Below are 21,599 nucleotides of genomic sequence, written 5' to 3' on the forward strand. Positions count from 1 at the left end.
TGCCGGAGGAAAGGTGATACCCGTATTGGAGGTATTGGATAAAAGTGACCAGTCTCTCTCCGAGGAGCTGGCACAGGGTTATCCAGATGTGTTCCCCGCTTGTGCTGTCACACGTGCTCAAGCACGACAAGTGGGTGAAGTGATAGTCGGACACGATTCTATTCAGAGAGTGTGACCCAGAGGATAGTTCGGGTGCTACCTCTGGTAAGCTGGTGCAGTCTGACCAACAGTCCAGAGAAAGGAAGAAGGATGTGGAACTTGTTGCTGAGGCAATACAGTTACCAGTTACTCGTGAGCAGCTGATCGCTAACCAAAAGGTTGACATTGGCCTGGCTAAATGTTTTTCTAGTGTTGTCTCAGAGGAGGATCTAAAGAAGAAAAACATGGCATACTTCATTGATGGTAATCTCCTCATGCGTAAATGGACATCCCATGTTGACGCTGGCGGAGATTGGAATGCTGTTTACCAAATAGTGATTCCTACAGCCTTTCGACAAAATGTTTTATCCCTCGCTCATGATCACCAGTGGTCCGGACATCTGGGAGTCACCAAGACTTATGATCGAGTTTTGCGACATTTCTTTTGGCCTGGTTTAAAACAAGATGTGGCTCAGTTCTGTCGGACTTGCCACACCTGTCAAGTAATTGGGAAACCGAACCTGAGCGGCTTTAAACGTCTAGGGTGGATGGACATGAGACCCGTAACATAATTCATGCAAATTAGAATGACGACATGGAACAGTGAGAACAAAAACTACACGACAACCATAAACTACCGTCAAACATAAAATGTTTATTTGTGAACACACGGTAAAGGTTTGGGAAAAAGGGCTGAGCAGGACCCAAGAAATGAAACAATAGTGTAAAACACCCCTAAACTGATCTTGCCTGCCTCAAGAACCGCTAAACTACTGCTAATCATACAAAAATACAGTGGGTGGTCCGCTCAGGTCTAACTAGTGTTTATAGACAGTTTTCTTTCTACGGGTAATATATGCCCAAGGGCAGCTTGCTTAACTTCCCCTTTTCCCAGAAACACACAAAGTTACCAAACAGAGTAACCAGCAACTTAGTGAGTAAACAAAACACAGGACACCACAGTATCCATACTCACATACGGAAATAGTCTCTAACAACAAACACAACTGACCGGCTTTTAAACAATGGGATGTGTGATTGAAAAAACAGCAACAGGTGGTGCAATGCAGAGGAATGTTCACTGATTGGTCCACCTTAGCAATCAGCAGACACCCCAACGACCACCAATCAGGAACATACAGGACACCTGTGATTAGGGCAGAAGGAGAGGAAAAACACAAAAAGTCACAGGATACCTGTATCCGTAACAGCCTCCGATCAACTGATTCAGTGGTGTAAAGTTTCAGCTTGTTATGTTGTCCACTGTAAATCATGATGATCTCTAAACAGAGAGGTTAGACACAGTGTTCACTTCCTTCACAGGGTGTGAGAAACAATTGCCTGGTGTGAGACACCTTTGACTCTCTTCAGTCTCTTCTCAGCATTGATTGATTGCGCAACATTCAAACAATTCTTTGTGTGATTTTCATGGGCATTTCTGATATGCTGTTATCATAGCACACACCAACCACTTCAAGAAGGGAACTGTTTGGAATCAATCCTTGGGGAAACCTGGACATGAGAAACCAACAGGTGAAAGGTCAAGGAATCAACACTAAATGTAAAACGGGGTTGTCTGGGGTTGTTGTCTTCTCTCTCTGCATTGTTGGTAAGTAAGCATTTCACTGTTAGTCTATCTGTTGTTTACGAAGCATGTGAAGAGTAAAATTAGAATTTTTGGAGGGGTTGATGCCTTCAAGCCATACACACTGTACATACACATAGACATGCATTCAGACACACACACACACACACACACACACACACACACACACACACACACACGCACACACATCTTAAAGTTGAGCGCTTCCAGGAAGTGGCCTCAGAAAAATACGGTAGCTAGTGACAGCCGACGGTAGCTGTTCAGATGTGTATGGTGTGTGAAGGCATTCAGATCTCTTCTCTCTGTATCTAGATCCCTCTGCAACACCATGATCAACACGTACCAGACCAGCATGCCTCCACCACCTATTCCCCCACGGCTAGGCTCTGTCATGTCGGCACCAGGACCAGGCCACAGCAAACCTCTCCTCAGGTTCCTCATTGGCATGATAGTGCTGCAAATGGTGCTGCTACTGGGGGGATTTGCCTACCTGTACCACACGGACAACGAGGTAAGGACTCACCTCTCTTTAAATATATAGATACGGTTATGTCTGAGGGTGGGTATAACTTTCAGGTTCATCGGTGTTGGGCAAAGTTTTTAGTGCCAAGTTCAGAACTATCATAGATCTTGGACACAATTCTATTTTTGTTATGCACCCTATTTGAGAATAACATGTTTCACGGTAGTTATTGAAAAAATAATACATTATAAAGACAGTAGGTCTATTTTCCTAAAAAGTTTCATTTTAAAATATTATCAAGAATATGTGTGTAAAGTCTTAAAGTGGGAATGATATAACTTTATTAATTTAGTTATATGTATAATACCTATGTTATAGCTGAAATCTATCCTGGGCTCTCCTACAGAGTGAGATATTGTTTACTTTGACACCCGTCAACTATACGTGAGAAAGACCTCATGGAGCAGCACTCTTCAAAGAGCGATGGGGTTTAATGAAGAGCATCTTTTCAACATAAAAAATATTTCAGTGACAACCTAGGCCTATTCTTCAAGCACAGGAAATACTGAACCTCAGTTATAAAACAATTGAAATGGGTCTATCAGGAAACTTTCCATGATCAGAATAAACCTTCAACAGATACATTTAGAAACAGCACATGCACAACAAATGCTTAGTCGTAACATGTTTCATAAGTTTGTCCTGATGTGAACTTGAAATAGGATCATCCTTAAGCAGTACCAATATTAAGATAAAGTTAGATAGCATAGAGTTAACGTTTATTTCTGTTTCGTTTGGACTCAGTATCACAAGGACCTTGAACGCAAGTACCTGGATGACATGATCGTCCTGAGAAGACTTGAAGAGTGTGAGAAAGACAGCCAGTCAGTGCTGGACTGCAAGAAGCTTGTGGAGAAATACAAAAACATCCTGGCAATGGTAGGCCGAGGTTCCTGAAACTCAAATTAATATATCTGAGAGGTTTCATGAGTAAATTTGTGGTAGAAAAAGCATGCAGTATTAACATATGATTAAGCAATGCTGTGCTCTCCTCTCAAGGTCTCACAAGAGGAAGGAAGAGGTATGTTCAAATATTTTATAGCATCTACGTATGTATACGTTTCTTTACTTTACTTGCTACTCTACCAAGCTCACCTTCTGTCAGCAGAGAACCTCCAATTCTGAGAGGTTGAAGACTGACTGTTTGTCTGTTCTGTTTCAGCTGCCAAACTCACTGGGGGTGTGCCCTCGTATGGAGCCATGGCACGCATGATAGTCAAGCAACCTGTTTCTAGTACGCCCCCAAGTAAGAGATGTTACTTATTACTATCATTCTTTTTTTTCATATAATTGTAGCCTCAATTCAAGATATAAGTTTCAGTATAAGGTTTTAAAATGCACTTAAAAATATACATTGTCTGCTTGAACAGCAAAGTACCTGGAGTGGAACATAGGCCACTCAGTGCGGAGGAACGTCCAGTACTACATGTCCAGCTGGCTGAAGGTGCTGCAGCCTGGAGACTACAACATCTACTCCCAGGTGGCCTTCTCCAAATGGCACCCCAAAACCCCTCTGGCCAGCCGAGTGAAGCTGAGGAAGGGGGAGACGGGAGAGGAGAAAGACCTGATGACAGCCTACTGCAGCCTGGGGGACCAGGATCATACAGACGTGTGTACGGCTTTCCAGGGAGGAGTGTTCAGTCTGGAGCCAGACGATCAGCTTAGTGTGTGGGTGACGGACCCCAGCCTAGTCAACTATGAGGAGGGGACTACCACCTTTGGATTGTACAAACTGTAGGCTGGTCATCAGAATGGACATTACATACAGTATGGATTATGACTGTATTTGGAGCGATTAATTAAATCAAGGCCATGCGTGTGGTTGGAGTGGGACAGGACTGAAATCAAATCTGCTAAATGGATCTACACATGGACTACACCAATTTGAAAATGTGAATCTTTTTACCAAGCCCACAGTGAAACCCATGAATCCCTGTAACTGTAACTTATTGCTGTTGATTGGATAGCCTACTATCCCAGCCCCTACAATGTTAGATATTAATTTCTAGGAATATGGCAATGACTGTGTATTTATTGTGACGTATGGTCGGTATAGTTAATAAATTATTTTTTATTGAAAACGTTCTTGATTATTTAACTAAATATAACCGTATATCTCTGTGCTAAGTTTCCACTTGGTTTACCGCATACAGTGTCGGCTCAGTGCTTGGTGGTCGGAACTGATGCAACCTGTGAAACCTTTAATCTCACAAGCCCCCCATCTACCTGCAGTTTTGTGGGTTGCTAAGTGTAATGATCAAACTAAAGGTTGGTTGTTTGGCTCTAGAACAACACCAAATAGGCTGATCAAGAGCATGAGTCATCACCACAGACGTTTCAAAGGTCATGCACTTCATAAGGAGGCATTACAGTGCCCCACAGAGCCACACATCTTATGAAACCAAGTTGCAGCCTTGCACTCAAATCTTCTGCAGCCCTGTTGCATCCCCTCACATCAAATGTAATACAGTGACCTTCCAGAACTATGCAACACAGCAAGATCTGTGCAGGAAAACCACAGACTGGAAATAGATCAGTGCATTTCATGTGTGGAAGAGGTTCTTCACCAGACCAGAACATGATGATGCTTTGACAGCAATATGAGATCTTAACATGACTGTAAGCTACTTTGTAAAGTAACATCTATTCTATTCAATGACTATCGTGTGTATAAAAAAAGGTAAGCGCAGTACGAAGGGTAATTTTCCAGGTATGGCAACTCAAACTCCACACAGCCCTGCCGTCATATATACCACTCCACTTCAGAGATCGAGTGAGTTGTTGAACAGCATGGAAAGTGTGAGTCTACAGCGCAGATGTGTAGTACACCCTGCCAGAGGTGTAGAGAGGAGAGGTGGCATTCACAGGATGTCATCTCTACTCACTCATTCCATCCTGTCATGGGTCTCTATTAATATACGCTAGTCACTGTAGCATATTCTATGTTACCTGTAGTGCAGGGGTCATCAACTAGATTCAGCGGAGAGCTGAATGTTTTCATAAGCAGATGTTCAGGTGTCTGGAACAGACTTATAAATCATTTGTACTCTGCAAATTGACGCAAGAAGCCCAAATACATATTTTATTTGACAAAAACATGATCATTTCAAATATTGATTACATTGGTACTCCCTATGAGTGGAAATGCTTGAATAGATTTATTAAATTAAAATAATTTTGAGGTGAATTGTCACGACTTCCTCCGAAGCTGCCTCCTCTCCTTGTTCGGGCAGTCTTCGGCGTTCGTCGTCACCGGACTTCTAGCCACTGCCGCTCCTCTTTTCATCATTCCATTTGTTATGTCTTGTTTTTTTACACACACCTGGTTCATATCCCCTCATCAGTCTTTGTGTGTGATTGTTTCCATGTGGAGGTGTCGATAGCTCGGTGGAGCATTACAGTGGCTTGCGAAAGTATTCACCCCTCTTGGCATTTTTCCTATTTTGTTGCCTTACAACCTGGAATTAAAACTGATTTTTTGGGGGGTTTGTATCATTTGATTTACACAACATGCCTACCACCTTGAAGATGCAAAATATTTTGTATTGTGAAACTAAGACCAAAAAAACAGAAAACTTGAGCATGCATAACTATTCACCCCCCCCCAAAAGTCAATACTTTGTAGAGCCACCTTTTGCAGCAATTACAGCTGCAAGTCTCTTGGGATATGTCTCTATAAGCTTGGCACATCTAGCCACTGGGATTTTTGCCCATTCTTCAAGGCAAAACTGCTCCAGCTCCTTCAAGTTGGATTGGTTCCACTGGTGTACAGCAATCTTTAAGTCATACCACATATTCTCAATTGGATTGAGGTCTGGGCTTTGACTAGGCCATTCCAATACATTTAAATGTTTCCCCTTAAACCACTAGTGTTGCTTTAGCAGTATGCTTAGGGTCATTGTCCTGCTGGAAGGTGAACCTCCGTCCCAGTCTCAAATCTTTGGAAGACTGAAACAGGTTTCCTCAATAATTTCCCTGTATTTAGCGCCATCCATCATTCCTTCAATTCTGACCAGTTACCCAGTCCCTGCTTATGAAAAACATCCCCACAGCATGATGCTGCCACCACCATGCTTCACTGTAGGGATGGTGTTCTCGGGGTGATGAGAGGTGTTGGGTTTGCGCCAGACATAGCGTTTTCCTTGATGGCCAAAAAGCCAAATTTTAGTCTCATCTGACCAGAGTACCTTCTTCCATATGTTTGGGGAGTCTCCCACATGCCTTTTGGCGAACACCAAACGTGTTTGCTAATTTTTTTCTTTAAGCAATTGCTTTATTTCTGGCCACTCTTCTGGCCAGCTCTGTGGAGTGTACGGCTTAAAGTGGTCCTATGGACAGATACTCCAATCTCCGCTGTGGAGCTTTGCAGCTCCTTCAGGGTTATCTTTGGTCTCTTTGTTGCCTCTCTGATTAATGCCCTCCTTGCCTGGTCCTTGAGTTTTGGTGGAAGACCGTCTCTTGGCAGGTTTGGTGTGGTGCCAATTTGTAAGTCGCTCTGGATAAGAGCATCTGCTAAATGACGTAAATGTAAATGTAATATTCTTTCCATTTTTTAATAATGGATTTAATGGTGCTCCGTGGGATGTTGAACGTTTCTGATATTTTTTTATAACCCAACCCTGATCTGGACTTCTCCACAACTTGGTGGTGCCCCTTGCTTAGTGGTGTTGCAGACTCTGGGGCCTTTCAGAACAGTGTATATGTACTGAGATCATGTGACAGATCATGTGACACTTAGATTGCACACAGGTAGACTTCATTTAACTAATTATGTGACTTCTGAAGGTAATTCGTTGCACCAGATCTTATTTAGGGGGATCATAGCAAAGAGGGTGAATACATATGCACGCACCACTTTTCTGTTATTTATTTTGTATAATTTTTAGAAACAAGTAATTTTTTTCATTTCACTTCACCAATTTTGACAATTTTGTGTATGTCCATTACATGAAATCCAAATAAAAATCAATTTAAATTACAGGTTGTAATGCAACAAAATAGGAAAAACGGCAAGTGGGATGAATACTTTTGCAAGCACTGTATGTACTTTATCGGCGGGATATTCACCCAGGTGTTTTGTTTTCCCCAGTGCGCCATTAAGTCGCACTGTAGTTGTTTTACGCATTGCTGCGATCCGCTGTATTGGCCGAATAAACCATTATTCTGTGATTTACACCTCCTGCGCCTGACTCCGTCCAAATCACCCGCTACAGAATCACACACCCAACAACATGGAGTCGTTGAGCGGGTCCCGCAGCATTCCAACATGTTAGCCAGCTTGGGCGAAGCGATGGATCGGGTTCTCCAGGCTGAGGACCCGACCAGGAGAGGACCCAACCCTGCGGAACCAGCTGAGCGACCGGATCCAGCCACCCACACCCCAGCACCCAGAGGTATTCACCTGTCTCGACCGAGGGAATACGACGGGACAGCGGCCTGTTGCCAGGGTTTCCTCCCGCAGCTGGACCTCTATTTCACCACCATCAGCCCTGCTCTATCGGATCGGGAGAAGGTGTCCGCCCTCATCTCCTGCCTCTTGGGGAAAGCCCTGGAGTGGGCCAACGTGGTCTGGAGTGAAGGAGGAGACGTGTTGGACAACTACGAAGAGTTTGCTCGCCTCTTCCGGTCAGTCTTCGATCATCCCCCCGAAGGAAGAGAGGCGGGCGAATGTCTGGTCCATCTGAGGCAGGGGACGAGGACCGCGAAAGACTTTGCCCTGGAGTTTAGAACTCTAGCGGCTGGGTCCGGGTGGAACGAACGGGCCATCATCGACCACTTCCGATGCAGCCTGCGTGAGGACATCCGAAGGGAGCTAGCCTGCCGGGATACCACGTTGACCTTCAACCAACTGGTGGACATGGCCGTCCGGTTGGACAACCTGCTGGCTTTGAGAGAACGTCCTGGAAGCGGCCTGCCCGTTTCACCCCCCTTCAACCCGTATCACGTTCCGATGGAGCTGGGTGGTGCAGCGTTCCGGGAGAACGGAGGACGACAGATCCAGTGTCACTCTTGTGGCAAGAGAGGACATTCTGCTGCATGATGTCGTCAGAGTTCTTCTGGTTCTGGAGGCGGTAGGCAGCCAGGGCACTCTCGAATTACCTCAGGTAGTGCAAACCCACACTCGTTCAGAGCCCTCTGCTGCGCATTTCACCATCCACATCAACTTCCCTGATTACACGGTAGTTCCCCAGTGTAAGGCACTGGTATATTCAGGCGCAGCTGGGAACTTTATGGTAAGGTCTTTAGCTCTTAGTCTACGTATTACATTGGTTCCCCTGTCCATTCCATTGCCCATCAAAGCACTTGACAGTCGACCATTAGAGTCAGGTTTTGTTAGGGAGGTTACAGCACCAGTCACTATGATTACGCAGGAGACCCATAGTGAGCAAATCACCTTTCATATTATTGAGTCCCCTGATTTCCCTGTTGTGTTGGGCCTTCCCTGGCTAGCACTACACAACCCCACCTTTTCATGGCCGCAGAGGGTTCTAACGGGGTGGTCGCGAGAGTGTCAGGGTAGGTGTCTAGCTGTTACCATTGGTGCGACGAGGGTGGAAAGAACAGACACTACCTCCAAGGTGTGCATTCCCCCCGAATACCTCGATTTGGCGCACGCTTTTTCCAAAACGCAGGCGACCAAATTACCACCACATCGGGCGGGGGATTGTGCAATAAACCTCCCAGGAGTCATGTACAGTGAGGGAGAAAAGTATTTGATCCACTGCTGATTTTGTACGTTTGCCCACTGACAAAGAAATGATCAGTCTATAATTTTAATGGTAGATGTCACGGATTCACAACATGGAGTCAGCAGGAGCGACGGCACCGACCGGATCACTCGAGGAGCACGTCCTACAACAGGCAGCGATGCTTCAAGATCTTGGTGCCGCCATGGAAAGGGTGATGAACACCTTGGGACGATGGGAGAGAGGAGGTTTGCCCACACCTCCTCCAACGATACCATCACCATCGGCCACTCCTATCGTCTCACATCAGGAGTCCAGTGGGATTTGGCTCTCGCTCCCGAGGGCTTATGATGGCACCACAGCCGGGTGTCAGGGTTTCCTGCTCCAGGTGGAACTTTACCTGGCAACCATTCACCCGGCACCCTTGGGATATGAGAGCGTGTCCGCCCTCAAATCCTGTCTGTCCGGCAAGGCACTGGAGTGGGCCAACGCAGAGTGGGGAGGAATAGACGCCGCTACTGTGAACTATGCAGAGTTCACCCGCCGCTTCAGGGCGGTGTTCGATCATCCCCCGGAGGGGAAGGCGACGGGTGAGTGTCTGTTCCACCTCAGACAGGGGAGGAGGAGCGCGCAGGAATTCGCACTGGACTTCCGGACTCTGGCTGCCAATTCGGGATGGAATGAGAGGGCCCTCATCGACCACTACAGGTGTAGCTTAAGAGAGGACGTTCGTCGAGAGTTGGCCTGCAGGGACACCAACCTAAGCTTCGATCAGCTGGTGGACATGTCGATTCGCCTGGATACCCTGTTGGCTACCCGCGGACGTCTGGAGCTGGGGCCATCCATTCCATCCCCCAGCACTTCCGAGCCGAGCCCTATGGAGCTCGGGGGTGCTGGTAGTAGGGAGGCCAGGAGAGAGGCTGTCCCCTGCACCAACTGTGGCCGCCGAGGACAAACGGCGGTTCGGTGCTGGGGAGGGTCTCCTCGGATTCGAGGCAGCAGGCAATGCACTGATGAGTCATTCCAGGTGAGTAAGGCCCCAACTCACCCAGAGCTCTCTGTTGTTCATATGTGTATTCAAGTTGTGTTTCCAGAGGTTTCTTCTTACTCCCAGCATAAGGAGCTAGTCGATTCAGGCGCAGCTGGGAATTTTATTGATCGCCATTTCTCATATAAGTTAGGAATCCCTTTATTACCAGTCGATGTGCCCTTCCCTATCCATGCCCTAGATAGTCGGCCTTTGGGGTCGGGATTGATTAGGGAGGTCACAGCGCCACTGAAGATGAAAACGCAGAAGGGTCACGAGGAGACTATACAGTTGTATTTAATTGACTCTCCTGCGTTTCCTGTGGTGTTGGGGCTTTCCTGGTTAACATCTCATGACCCCAGCATTTCATGGAAACAGAGGGCTCTCAAGGGATGTTCTGATCAGTGTGTGGGGCGGTGTGTAGGTGTTTCCGTAGGGGCAATGACGGTGGAAAGTCCGAACCAAATGCCCACAATGCACATTCCTCCTGAGTATGCCGATTTGGCACGCGCCTTCTGTAAGAAGAAGGCGACTCAATTACCACCTCATCGACAGGGGGATTGTGCGATAGACCTCCAGGTTGGCGCTGCGCTCCCTCGTAGCCATGTGTATCCTCTGTCTCAGGAGGAGACGGCTGCTATGGAGACATACGTCACCGAATCCTTGAGACAGGGATACATACGGCCGTCCACTTCCCCTGCGTCCTCGAGTTTCTTTTTTGTGAAGAAGAAGGAGGGGGGTTTACGCCCGTGTATTGATTACCGTGGTCTCAATCAGATCACTATTAAATGCAGCTATCCTCTCCCTCTGATTGCTAATATGACGGAGTCATTACACAGGGCGCGCTTCTTCACAAAATTGGATCTCAGGAGCGCTTACAACCTGGTGCGCATTCGGGAAGGAGATGAGTGAAAGACAGCATTCAGTACCACCTCGGGTCACTATGAGTACCTCATGCCATACGGTCTAATGAATGCTCCTTCAGTCTTCCAATCATTTGTGGACAAGATTTTCCGGGATTTGCATGGACAGGGGGTAGTGGTGTATATTGATGACATTCTGATATACTCCGCTACACGTACCGAGCATGTGTCCCTGGTACGTCGGATGCTGGGTAGACTGTTGGAGCATGATCTGTATGTGAAGGCAGAGAAATGTCTGTTTTTCCAGGAGTCCATCTCCTTCCTGGGACACCGGTTGTCTGCGTCAGGGGTGGAGATGGAGATTGACCGTGTTTCAGCCTTGCGTAATTGGCAGACTCCCACTACGGTAAAGGAGATGCAGCGTTTTTTGGGTTTTGCCAATTACTACCGGAGGTTTATCCGGGGTTTTGGACAGGTAGCAGCTCCCATTACCTCCCTGCTAAAGGGGGGCCCGGTGCGTTTGCAGTGGTCGGCTGAGGCGGACAGGGCGTTTAGTCATTTCAAGGACCTGTTCACCTCGGCTCCGGTGCTGGCACATCCGGATCCCTCTTTGGCGTTCCAAGTTGAGGTGGATGCGTCCGAGGCGGGGATCGGTGCTATACTGTCTCAGCGCTCGGGCACGCCTCCTAAACTCCGCCCCTGTGCTTTCTATTCCAAGAAGCTCAGTCCGATGGAACGCAATTATGTCGTGGGGGACAGGGAGCTGCTAGCGGTGGTCCACGCCCTGAAGGTGTGGAGACATTGGCTTGAGGGGGCTAACCACCCTTTTCTCATTCTGACTGACCATCGTAACCTGGAGTACATCCGGGCAGCGAAGAGACTGAACTCTCGTCAGGCTAGGTGGGCCATGTTTCTTGCCCGGTTTGTATTTAAGATCACTTATATCCCAGGGTCACAGAACGTTAAGGCAGACGCCCTGTCCCGACGATATGACACAGAGGAGAGGTCCATTGAGCCCACTCCCATACTACCGGAGTCTTGTCTAGTGGCACCGGTGGTGTGGGAGGTCGACACGGAAATCGAGCGGGCGTTACGTACCGACCCTACTCCCCCAGAGTGTCCAGAGGGACGGAGGTACGTGCCGCTCTAGGTCCGTGACCGACTGATTTATTGGCCTCACATGTCACCCTCCTCTGGTCATCCTGGTATTGGTCGGACGGTGCACTGTCTTAGCGGGAAGTACTGGTGGCCCACCTTAGCCAGGGACGTGAGGGTTTACGTTTCTTCCTGCTCGGTGTGCGCCCAGTGTAAGGTGCCTAGATACCTGCCCAGAGGGAAGTTACAACCTCTACCCGTTCCACAACGGCCGTGGTCTCACCTGTCGGTGGATTTTGTCACGGACCTTCCCCCCTCCCAGGAGAATACCACGATCTTGGCTGTTGTGGATCGGTTTTCTAAGGCCTGCCGTCTCATCCCTATGCCAGGTCTTCCTACAGCCCTACAAACGGCCGAAGCCCTGTTTACTCACGTTTTCCGGCACTACGGGTGCCTGAGGATATAGTGTCTGATCGGGGTCCCCAGATCACCTCTAGAGTGTGGAGGGCGTTTATGGAACGTTTGGGGGTCTCGATCAGCCTTACCTCGGGTTTTCACCCTGAGAGTAATGGGCAGGTGGAGAGAGTAAACCAAGATGTGGGTAGGTTTCTGAGGTCCTATTGCCAGGACCGGCAGGAGGAGTGGTCAGGGTATATTCCCTGGGCAGAGATAGCCCAAAACTCACTCCGCCACTCCTCCACTAATCTTACGCCTTTCCAGTGTGTGTTGGGTTATCAGCCGGTTCTGGCACCCTGGCATCAGAGCCAGATCGAGGCTCCTGCGGTGGATGAATGGTTCCGGCGCTCGGAGGAGACATGGAACGCTGCGCATGTCCATCTGCAGTGGGCCATCAGACGGCAAAAGGCGAGCGCCGATCGCCACCGCAGTGAGGGTCCGGTTTATGCACCTGGATATCGGGTCTGGCTCTCGACCAGAAACCTGCCCCTTCACCTGCCCTGCCGGAAGCTGGGTCGGCGGTTTGTGGGGCCATTTAAAGTCCTGAGGAGATTGAACGAGGTATGTTATAGGTTAAAACTGCCTATTAATTATCGCATTAACCCCTCGTTCCATGTGTCTCTCCTCAGGCCGTTGGTAGCTGGTCCACTCCAGGAGAATGAGGTACGAGAGGCCCCTCCGCCCCCACTAGACATCGAAGGGGCTCCGGCGTACTCAGTCCGTTCCATCTTGGATTCGAGGCGTCGGATGGGGGGTCTGCAGTATCTCGTGGAGTGGGAGGGGTACGGTCCGGAGGAACGGTGCTGGGTCCCTAGGAGGGACATCCTAGATCCCTCCCTGTTGTCAGAGTTCCACCGGAGTCATCCGACTCGCCCTGCTCCGCGTCCTCCTGACCGTCCCCGAGGTCGGGGTCGGCGCACGGTTGGAGCCGCGCATCAATGGGGGGGGGGCTATTGTCACGGATTCTGCCGAGGCTGCTCCTCCTCCTTGCTCGGGCAGGCTTCGGCGTTCGTCGTCCCCGGAGTACTAGCTGCTGCCGTTCGATGTTATCGGTGTCTGTCTAGTTTTGTCTGTATTGTTTACACCTGTTCCACATTATGTTTGATTGTTGCCCTATAATTACCCCTGTCTCTCATCGGGATCTTGTGTGTGATTGTTTCCCTTCACGTATGTCGTTTGTGAGCGGGTTATTTCCTCCCTGCATGGAGTTATTCTGTGTTCCTCCTTTCAGTATCGGATTAAAGTACGTTTCCGAGAGTTCCGTGTCCTGCGCCTGACTTCTTCAACCGCATCTCACTGACAGTCGTGACAGTAGGTTTATTTAAACAGTGAGAGACAGAATAACAACAACAAAAATTCAGAAAAACGCATGTCAAAAATGTTATAAATTGATTTGCATTTTAATGAGGGAAATAAGTATTTGACCCCTCTGCAAAACATGACTTAGTACTTATCTTCTCCAAGTCATTAAGGTTTCGAGGCTGACGTTTGGCAACTCTAACCTTCAGCTCCCTCCACAGATTTTCTATGGGATTAAGGTCTGGAGACTGGCTAGGCCAGTCCAGGGCATTAATGTGCTTCTTCTTGAGCCACTCCTTTGTTGCCTTGGCCGTGTGTTTTGGGTCATTGTCATGCTGGAATACCCATTCACGACCCATTTTCAATGCCCTGGCTGAGGGAAGGAGGTTCTCACCCAAGATTTGACGGTACATGGCCCCGTCCATCGTCCCTTTGATGCGGTGAAGTTGTCCTGTCCCCTTAGCAGAAAAACACCCCCAAAGCATAATGTTTCCACCTCCATGTTTGACGCTGGGGATGGTGTTCTTGGGGTCATAGGCAGCATTCCTCCTCCTCCAAACACGGCGAGTTGAGTTGATGCCAAAGAGCTCCATTTTGGTCTCATCTGACCACAACACTTTCACCCAGTTCTCCTCTGAATCATTCAGATGTTCCTTGGCAAACTTCAGACGGGCATGTATATGTGCTTTCTTGAGCAGGGGGACCTTGCGGGCGCTGCAGGATTTCAGTCCTTCACGGCGTAGTGTGTTACCAATTGTTTTCTTGTTGACTATGGTCCCAGCTGCCTTGAGATCATTGACAAGATCCTCCCGTGTAGTTCTGGGCTGATTCCTCACCGTTCTCATGATCATTGCAACTCCACGAGGTGAGATCTTGCATGGAGCCCCAGGCCGAGGGAGATTGACAGTTCTTTTGTGTTTCTTCCATTTGAGAATAATCGCACCAACTGTTGTCACCTTATCACCAAGCTGCTTGGCGATGGTCTTGTAGCCCATTCCAGCCTTGTGTAGGTCTACAATCTTGTCCCTGACATCCTTGGAGAGCTCTTTGGTCTTGGCCATGGTGGAGAGTTTGGAATCTGATTGATTGATTGCTTCTGTGGACAGGTGTCTTTTATACAGGTAACAAGATGAGATTAGGAGCACTCCCTTTAAGAGTGTGCTCCTAATCTCAGCTCGATACCTGTATAAAAGACACCTGGGAACCAGAAATCTTTCTTATTTCTCTCATTAAAATGTAAATCAATTTATAACATTTTTGACATGCGTTATTCTGGATTTTTTTGTTGTTATTCTGTCTCTCACTATTCAAATAAACCTACCATTAAAATTATAGTCTGATCATTTCTTTGTCAGTGGGCAAACGTACAAAATCAGCAGGGGATCAAATACTTTTTCCCTCATTGTATATCCCCTGTCGCAGGCTGAAACAGAGGCTATGGAGACATACGTCTCCGAGTCTCTGCATCAGTGGTTCATACGTCCCTCCACTTCACCCGCCTCCTCAAGTTTCTTTTTCGTGAAGAAGAAAGACGGGCGCTTCTTCAGGAAATTAGATCTCAGGAGTGCGTACAACCTGGTGCGTGTCCGGGAAGGGGACGAACGTTAGACAGCATTTAGCACAACCACGGGGCATTATGAATACCTGGTGATGCCGTACGGGTTGATGAATGCTCCATCAGTCTTCCCGTCCTTTGTGAACGAGGTGTTTTGGGACATGCTTGGTCGCGGTGTGGTGGTCTACATCGATGACATCCTGGTGTAATCCGCTACGCGCGCCGAGCATGTGTCCCTGGTTCGCAGAGTGCTTGGCTGACTGTTGGAGCATGACCTGTTCCTCCAACAATCCGTCTCCTTCATCGGATACCACATCACTACCTCAGGTGTGGAAATGGAGGGAGACCACATTTCAGCTGTGCGTAATTGGCCGACTCCAACCACGGTAAAGGAGGTGCAGCGCTTCATTGGCTTTGCCAATTACTATCGGAAGTTCATCCGGGGCTTTGACAAGGACGCAGCCCCCATCACCTCTCTGTTGAAGGGTGGGCCGTCCCGGCTCCGCTGGTCTGCTGAGGCTGATAGGGCTTTCAGTAACCTGAGGGCTCTGTTCACCTCAGCCCCGGTACTGGCCCATCCCGATCCATCATTACTGTTTGTAGTGGAGGTGGACGTGTCTGAGGTAGCGGTAGGCGCTGTCCTATCCCAACGCTCGGGACGCCACCCAAGCTCCGCCCCTGTGCCTTCTTCTCTAAGAAACTCAGCCCGGCGGAGCAGAACTATGACGTTGGGGATCAGGAGCAGTTGGCTGTTGTCAGAGCCCTGACAGCGTGGAGGCACTGGCTCGAGGAGCGAAACACCCTTTCCTCGTCTGGACTGACCACCGTAACCTGGAATACATCCAGGCAACGAGGAGGCTGAACCCTCGCCAGGCCAGGTGGGCCTTGTTGTTCACCCTGTTTGATTTCACGCTATCCTATATACCAGGCACGAAGAACGTGAAGGCAGACGCATTGTCATGGCTGTACGACACAGAGGAGAGGCCCATTGACAACACCCCCATACTCCCAGCCTCCTGCATTGTGGGGCCGGTGGTGTGGGCGGTGGACGCGGACATAGAGCGGGCGTTACGCACTGAGCCATCTCCACCTCAGTGTCCCGCTGGGCTTCGATACGTGCCGTCTAGTGTCCGTGATCGTCTTATCTATTGGGCACACACGTCCCCCTCCTCTGGTCACCCAGGCATCGGCCATACAGTGCGCTGCCTGACCGGGAAGTACTGGTGGCCTACCTTGGCTAAGGACGTGAGGGTGTATGTCTCCTCCTGCTCAGTGTGCGCCCAGAGTTAGGCACCTTCCAGCGGGTAAGTTACAACACTTACCAGTTCCACAACGGCCATGGTCCCACTTATCCATTGATTTCCTAACTGATCTTCCCCTCTCTCAGGGTAACACCACCATCCTGGTCATTGTGGACCGCTTCTCTAAAGCCTGCCGCCTCCTTCCTCTGCCTGTTCTCCCCACGGCCCTGCAAACTGCGGAAGCCCTGTTTACTCACGTCTTCCGGCACTACGGGGTGCCTGACCGGGGTCCCCAGTTTACGTCCAGGGTCTGGAAGGCATTCATGGAACGTCTGAGGGTCTCGGTCAGCCTGACCTCTGGGTTTCACCCCGAATCAAATGGGCAGGTGGAACGGGTGAATCAGGATGTGGGTAGGTTCCTGCGGTCCTACTACCAGGACCGGCCGGGGGAGTGGTCGGTGTTCTTGCCATGGGCTGAATATGCCCAGAACTCTCTCCGCCACTCCTCCACTAACCTGTCACCATTTCAATGTGTTTTAGAGTATCAGCCGGTCCAGGCAACGTGGCATCAGAGCCAGACCGAAGCTCCTGCGGTGGACGACTGGTTTCGGTGCGCGGAGGAGATGTGGAACGCTGCTCACGTCCACCTCCAGCGCGCTGTGCGTCACCAGAAAGCCAACGCTGACCACCGCAGTGAGGCCCTAGTCTTTGTACCGGGTGATCCGGTCTGGCTCTCAACCCGGAACCTGCCCCTCCGCCTACCCTGCAGGAAGCTGAGCCCGCGGTTTGTGGGGCCATTCAAAGTCCTGAGGAGAGTTAACGAGGTTACGTATAGGTTGCTGCTCCCTCCTGCTCCAGTAGTCTGAGGTGTGAGAGGTCCCTACCTGTTGCGGGATTTCCACCGTCGCCATCCGGATCGCCCTGCTCCTGCGTCCTCCTGGCCGTCCCCGAGGCCGGTGTCGGCGCGCTGCTAGCGCGTTGAGGGGGGGGGGGGTACTATCATGACTTCCTCCGAAGCTGCCTCCTCTCCTTGTTCGGGCAGGCTTCGGCGTTCGTCGTCACCAGCTTCTAGCCACTGCCCCCAATGTCTTTGTGTGTGATTGTTTCCATGTGGAGGTGTCGATAGCTCGGTGGAGCATTATGTACTTTATCGCCGGGATATTCACCTATGTGTTTTGTTTTCCCCAGTGCGCCGTTAAGTCACACTGTAGTTGTTTTACGCATTGCTGCGATCCGCTGTATTGGCCGAATAAACCATTATTCTGTGATTTACACCTCCTGCGCCTGACTCCGTCCAAATCACCCGCTACATTAATTCCTGTTGATTTTACATTATTTTATGTAAAAAAACACACAATAATGACAAAGTGAAAACAGGTTTTAATACATTTTTGCAAATGTATGGAAAATAGAAAACAGAAATACCTCATTTACATAAGTATTCAGACCCTTTGCTATGATACTCGAAATTGAGCTCAGGTGCATCCTGTTTCTATTGATCATCCTTGATGTTTCTACAAATTGATTGGAGTCCACCTGTGGTAAATTCAATTGATTTGACATGATTTGGAAAGGCACACACCTGTCTATATAAAAGGTCCCACAGTTGACAGTGCATGTCAGAGCAAAAACCAAGCCATGAGGTCGAAGGAATTGTCCGTAGAGCTCCGAGAGAGGATTGTGTCGAGGTACATATCTGGGGAAGGGTACCAAAAAATGTCTGCAGCATTGAATGTCCCCAAGAACACAGTGACCTCCATCATTCTTAAATGGAAGAGGTTTGGAACCACCAAGACTCTTCCTAGAGCTGGCCGCCGGCCAAACTGAGCAATCGGGGGAGAATGGCCTTGGTCAGGGAGGTGACCAAGATCCCGATGGTCACTCTGACAGAGCTCCAGAGTTCCTCTGTGGAGATGAGAGAACCTTCCAGAAGGACAACCATCTCTGCAGCACTCCACCAATCAGGCCTTTATGGTAGAGTGGCCAGACGGAAGCCACTCCTCAGTAAAAGGCACATGACAGCCCACTTGGAGTTTTCCAAAAGGCACCTAAAGGACTCTCAGACCAGGAGAAACAAGATTATCTGGTCTGATGAAACCAAGATTGAACTCTTTGGCCTGAACGCCAAACGTCACGTCTGGAGGAAACCAGCCACCACTCATCACCTGACCAATACCATCCCAAAAGTGACGCATGGTGGTGGCAGCATCATGCTGTGGGGATGTTTTTCAGCGGCAGGGACTGGGAGACTAGTCAGGATCGAGGGAAAGATGAATGGAGATTCTTAATGAAAACCTGCTCCAGAGTGCTCAGGACCTCAGACTGTGGCGAAGGTTCACCTTCCAACCGGACAACGACTCTAAGCACACAGCCAAGACAACGCAGGAGTGGCTTCGGAACAGGTCTCTGAATGTCCTTGAGTGGCCCAGCCAGAGCCTGGACTTTATCCAGAGATGTTCGATCAGGTTTTATGTGCAGCGACGCTCCCCTTCCAACCTAACAGCGCTTGAGAGGATCTACAGGGAATAATGGGGGAAACTCCCCAAATACAGGTGTGCCAAGCTTGTAGCGTCATACTCAAGGCTGTAATCACTGCCAAAGGTGCTTCAACAAAGTACTGAGTAAAGGGCCTGAATACTTATGTAAATGTGAGAGAATGCCAAGAGTGTGCATAACTGTCATCAAGGCAAAGGGTGGCTATTTGAAGAATCTCAAATCTAAAATATATTTTGATTTGTTTAACACTTTTTTGGTTACTACATGATTCCGTATGTGTTATTTCATAATTTTGATGTCTTCACTATTATTCTACAACGTAGAAAATAGTACAAATAAAGAAAAACCCTGGAATGAGTTGGTGTGTACAAACTTTTGACTGGTTCTGTATATATCTTTGTTTAGGTATAAGCAAACTTTAGGGGTTCAAATAAAATCAGCCACAGGCCGAATTTGTCCAGTGGGCCGCCAGTTGATGATCCCTGCTGTAGTGGAATAGGCAGGCTTAATACAAGGCTTACCAATGGACTTTCACAGCATGAATAAATACTGATGAATAAGTTAATGAATAAAACTACGGTTTGAGTTACATTTTTATTAAAAGAATGAGCATACTGAAAGCATAACATGAAAGTATGCAGCAGCTACAAAAAAAAGCCTTACAATACTTGCAACAGTTATAATTTTGCATAGAATAACATTTTTAAACAATACACGTGGAGCAGTCTGACAAGTCTTGATGAGCAGGATGGGATAGCCTATATCCATCCAAGTGCTCACTTAGGCTATCAGGCATTAAACACTAAGACACTGTATGAAAACGATTCAATAAAAATATTGATGTAATAATAATCATCATCATCATCTTAGCAATAAAACATGAACAAATGATACTGAAGGACATTTGTACAGGTGACAAAAGATGCAGAACTGAGCTGACATAGACAGTGGGACCTGAACACAACAGCGTGTTCCAAGCGTGTTCCAGTATGCTGCGATCCATCAGGACTGCTGAGACAGGCCCATTTTGGTTAAGGGGCGAAGGAGGAGTCATCACTCTTTATACATCCTGGGTCTACTTTGCCCAACTGACCGTCTCAGAGAGACACTGTAAAGCAGGGATCATCGACTAGATTCAGCCGCGGGCCAATTTTTTCTTGAGCGGCTGGTCGGGGGGCCTGAACTTATTTACAAATAATTTGTAGACTTCAAATTGACTGCAAACAGATATAATATCTGAAACATAATCATTTCAAACCTTGCTTACATTTGTATACGACCACAGGTCTCTATTATGCGTGGGAATACTTGGGAACAGATTTCTAAAATGTAAATCAATTGGATCTGATTTCCTGGTGTTTTTACAGTCTTATGTCCAACAATGAAAATTCTAATAAATAAAATAAAAAATATTATTTTTTTGCTCAGAAAACTTGGGGGGCCAAATAAAACCGGCAGTTGGGGAACCCTGCTGTAAAGTAAAACAGTCGAACTGAAGCAGTCACCTTATTGCATTTTCATCAAGTGTTTTACTATTACCATTGCTCTGCAGTGCAGTAGGAGGTTGGCATCAGGTTTTACAATGCATGCACTACATATCATCCTGGGATGAAGTGCTGTGATTGGGGGGACAGGACAGAGTTTGGGAAACCCTGACATAAGGCACCAAAGCCCGGTTCCACATTGAATTGTTATAATACCCTTACCTGTCCCCATGAACATCTAAGCAGTGCCAACAATCCCATTGAAAATGTAAAACATGACATAAAAACTAACCTGGGCAATTTGCTAGAAAACCCATTTAATCCCTGTCACTTCCTTTATACCTCATAATTTAATCCACTGGATCAGGAGGCACTTGATCACTTCCTCTACCACACCACACTACTCACACTGACTCACTCTATACAGTCTCCAGCAACACAATTAAAGTGGGGACATCTTTCCGTCTGCCTGGATTAACTCCAATATGGGAAGGAAGCATGAGAATGACTATGAGACCAGGGACAGTATTCACAAAGCGGCTGAGAATAGAAGTGCTGATCTAGAATCATTTTTTCCTTTTCGACCATAATTAAAGGGATCATATGGACAGGAGGGGCTTGATTATAGATCAGCACTCCTACTCTACGATGCTTTGTGAATACGGGCCCAGAACACTGATGTTAAATGTAATGAGACTTTCTTGGAATTTTTTACAAATTCACAATGTGGGACATAGCCTACTATATTCAAAAATGGGTTGTTCTGTCTTCCCCAATGGACAATGTCAAATAAACAAGATCACATAAAACCGTTTTTTTTCCTTAGCACCAGAACAAGGTTAACATTCCGTGGAGGTGGTCTGCAGTGCGGGTTGGATTGAATTCCAGCCCAGTTTAAAAAGACAGCCCCAAGTGGGTTCCCAGTACCATATACATACAATATACACTTTTCTACACAATTAAATGTTTTATTGGAAAATAAATAAGCAATATATATTATTTAACCCCCGAATAAAGCAAAGCTATGAATTATTAGTACATGTATTCAATTGTTATTTGTATATCGTTTCGGTAAGTATGTGTGTATGCTATACGCGATACACTTTCGTATGCCATATCTCTATGTGTTA

The 21,599-nt window shown here is 47.9% G+C and overlaps 1 protein-coding gene across 2 annotated transcripts; it reads left to right on the forward strand.

The window, feature by feature from the left end:
• The first annotated feature begins 1,718 nt into the window (after nt 1-1,718).
• Nucleotides 1,719-4,344, forward strand: cd40lg (CD40 ligand). 2 transcript variants are annotated; one of them, XM_084150242.1, is made up of 6 exons: nt 1,719-1,747; nt 2,057-2,255; nt 3,012-3,146; nt 3,267-3,288; nt 3,430-3,513; nt 3,638-4,050. In XM_084150242.1, exons 2-6 carry the CDS (start codon nt 2,073-2,075, stop codon nt 4,003-4,005), a joined length of 792 nt encoding a protein of 263 aa, XP_084006368.1. In that variant the 5' UTR covers nt 1,719-1,747; nt 2,057-2,072; the 3' UTR covers nt 4,006-4,050. The 2 variants fall into 2 exon arrangements, with proteins under 2 accessions (XP_084006368.1, XP_084006367.1); XM_084150241.1 differs by lacking the exon at nt 1,719-1,747 and having other exon boundaries at nt 2,013-2,255; nt 3,638-4,344.
• Nucleotides 4,345-21,599: the final 17,255 nt, after the last annotated feature.

The sequence above is a fragment of the Coregonus lavaretus genome (assembly GCF_964263955.1).
Source record: "Coregonus lavaretus genome assembly, chromosome: 32".
In the NCBI taxonomy this organism is placed as follows: Eukaryota; Metazoa; Chordata; class Actinopteri; order Salmoniformes; family Salmonidae; genus Coregonus; species Coregonus lavaretus.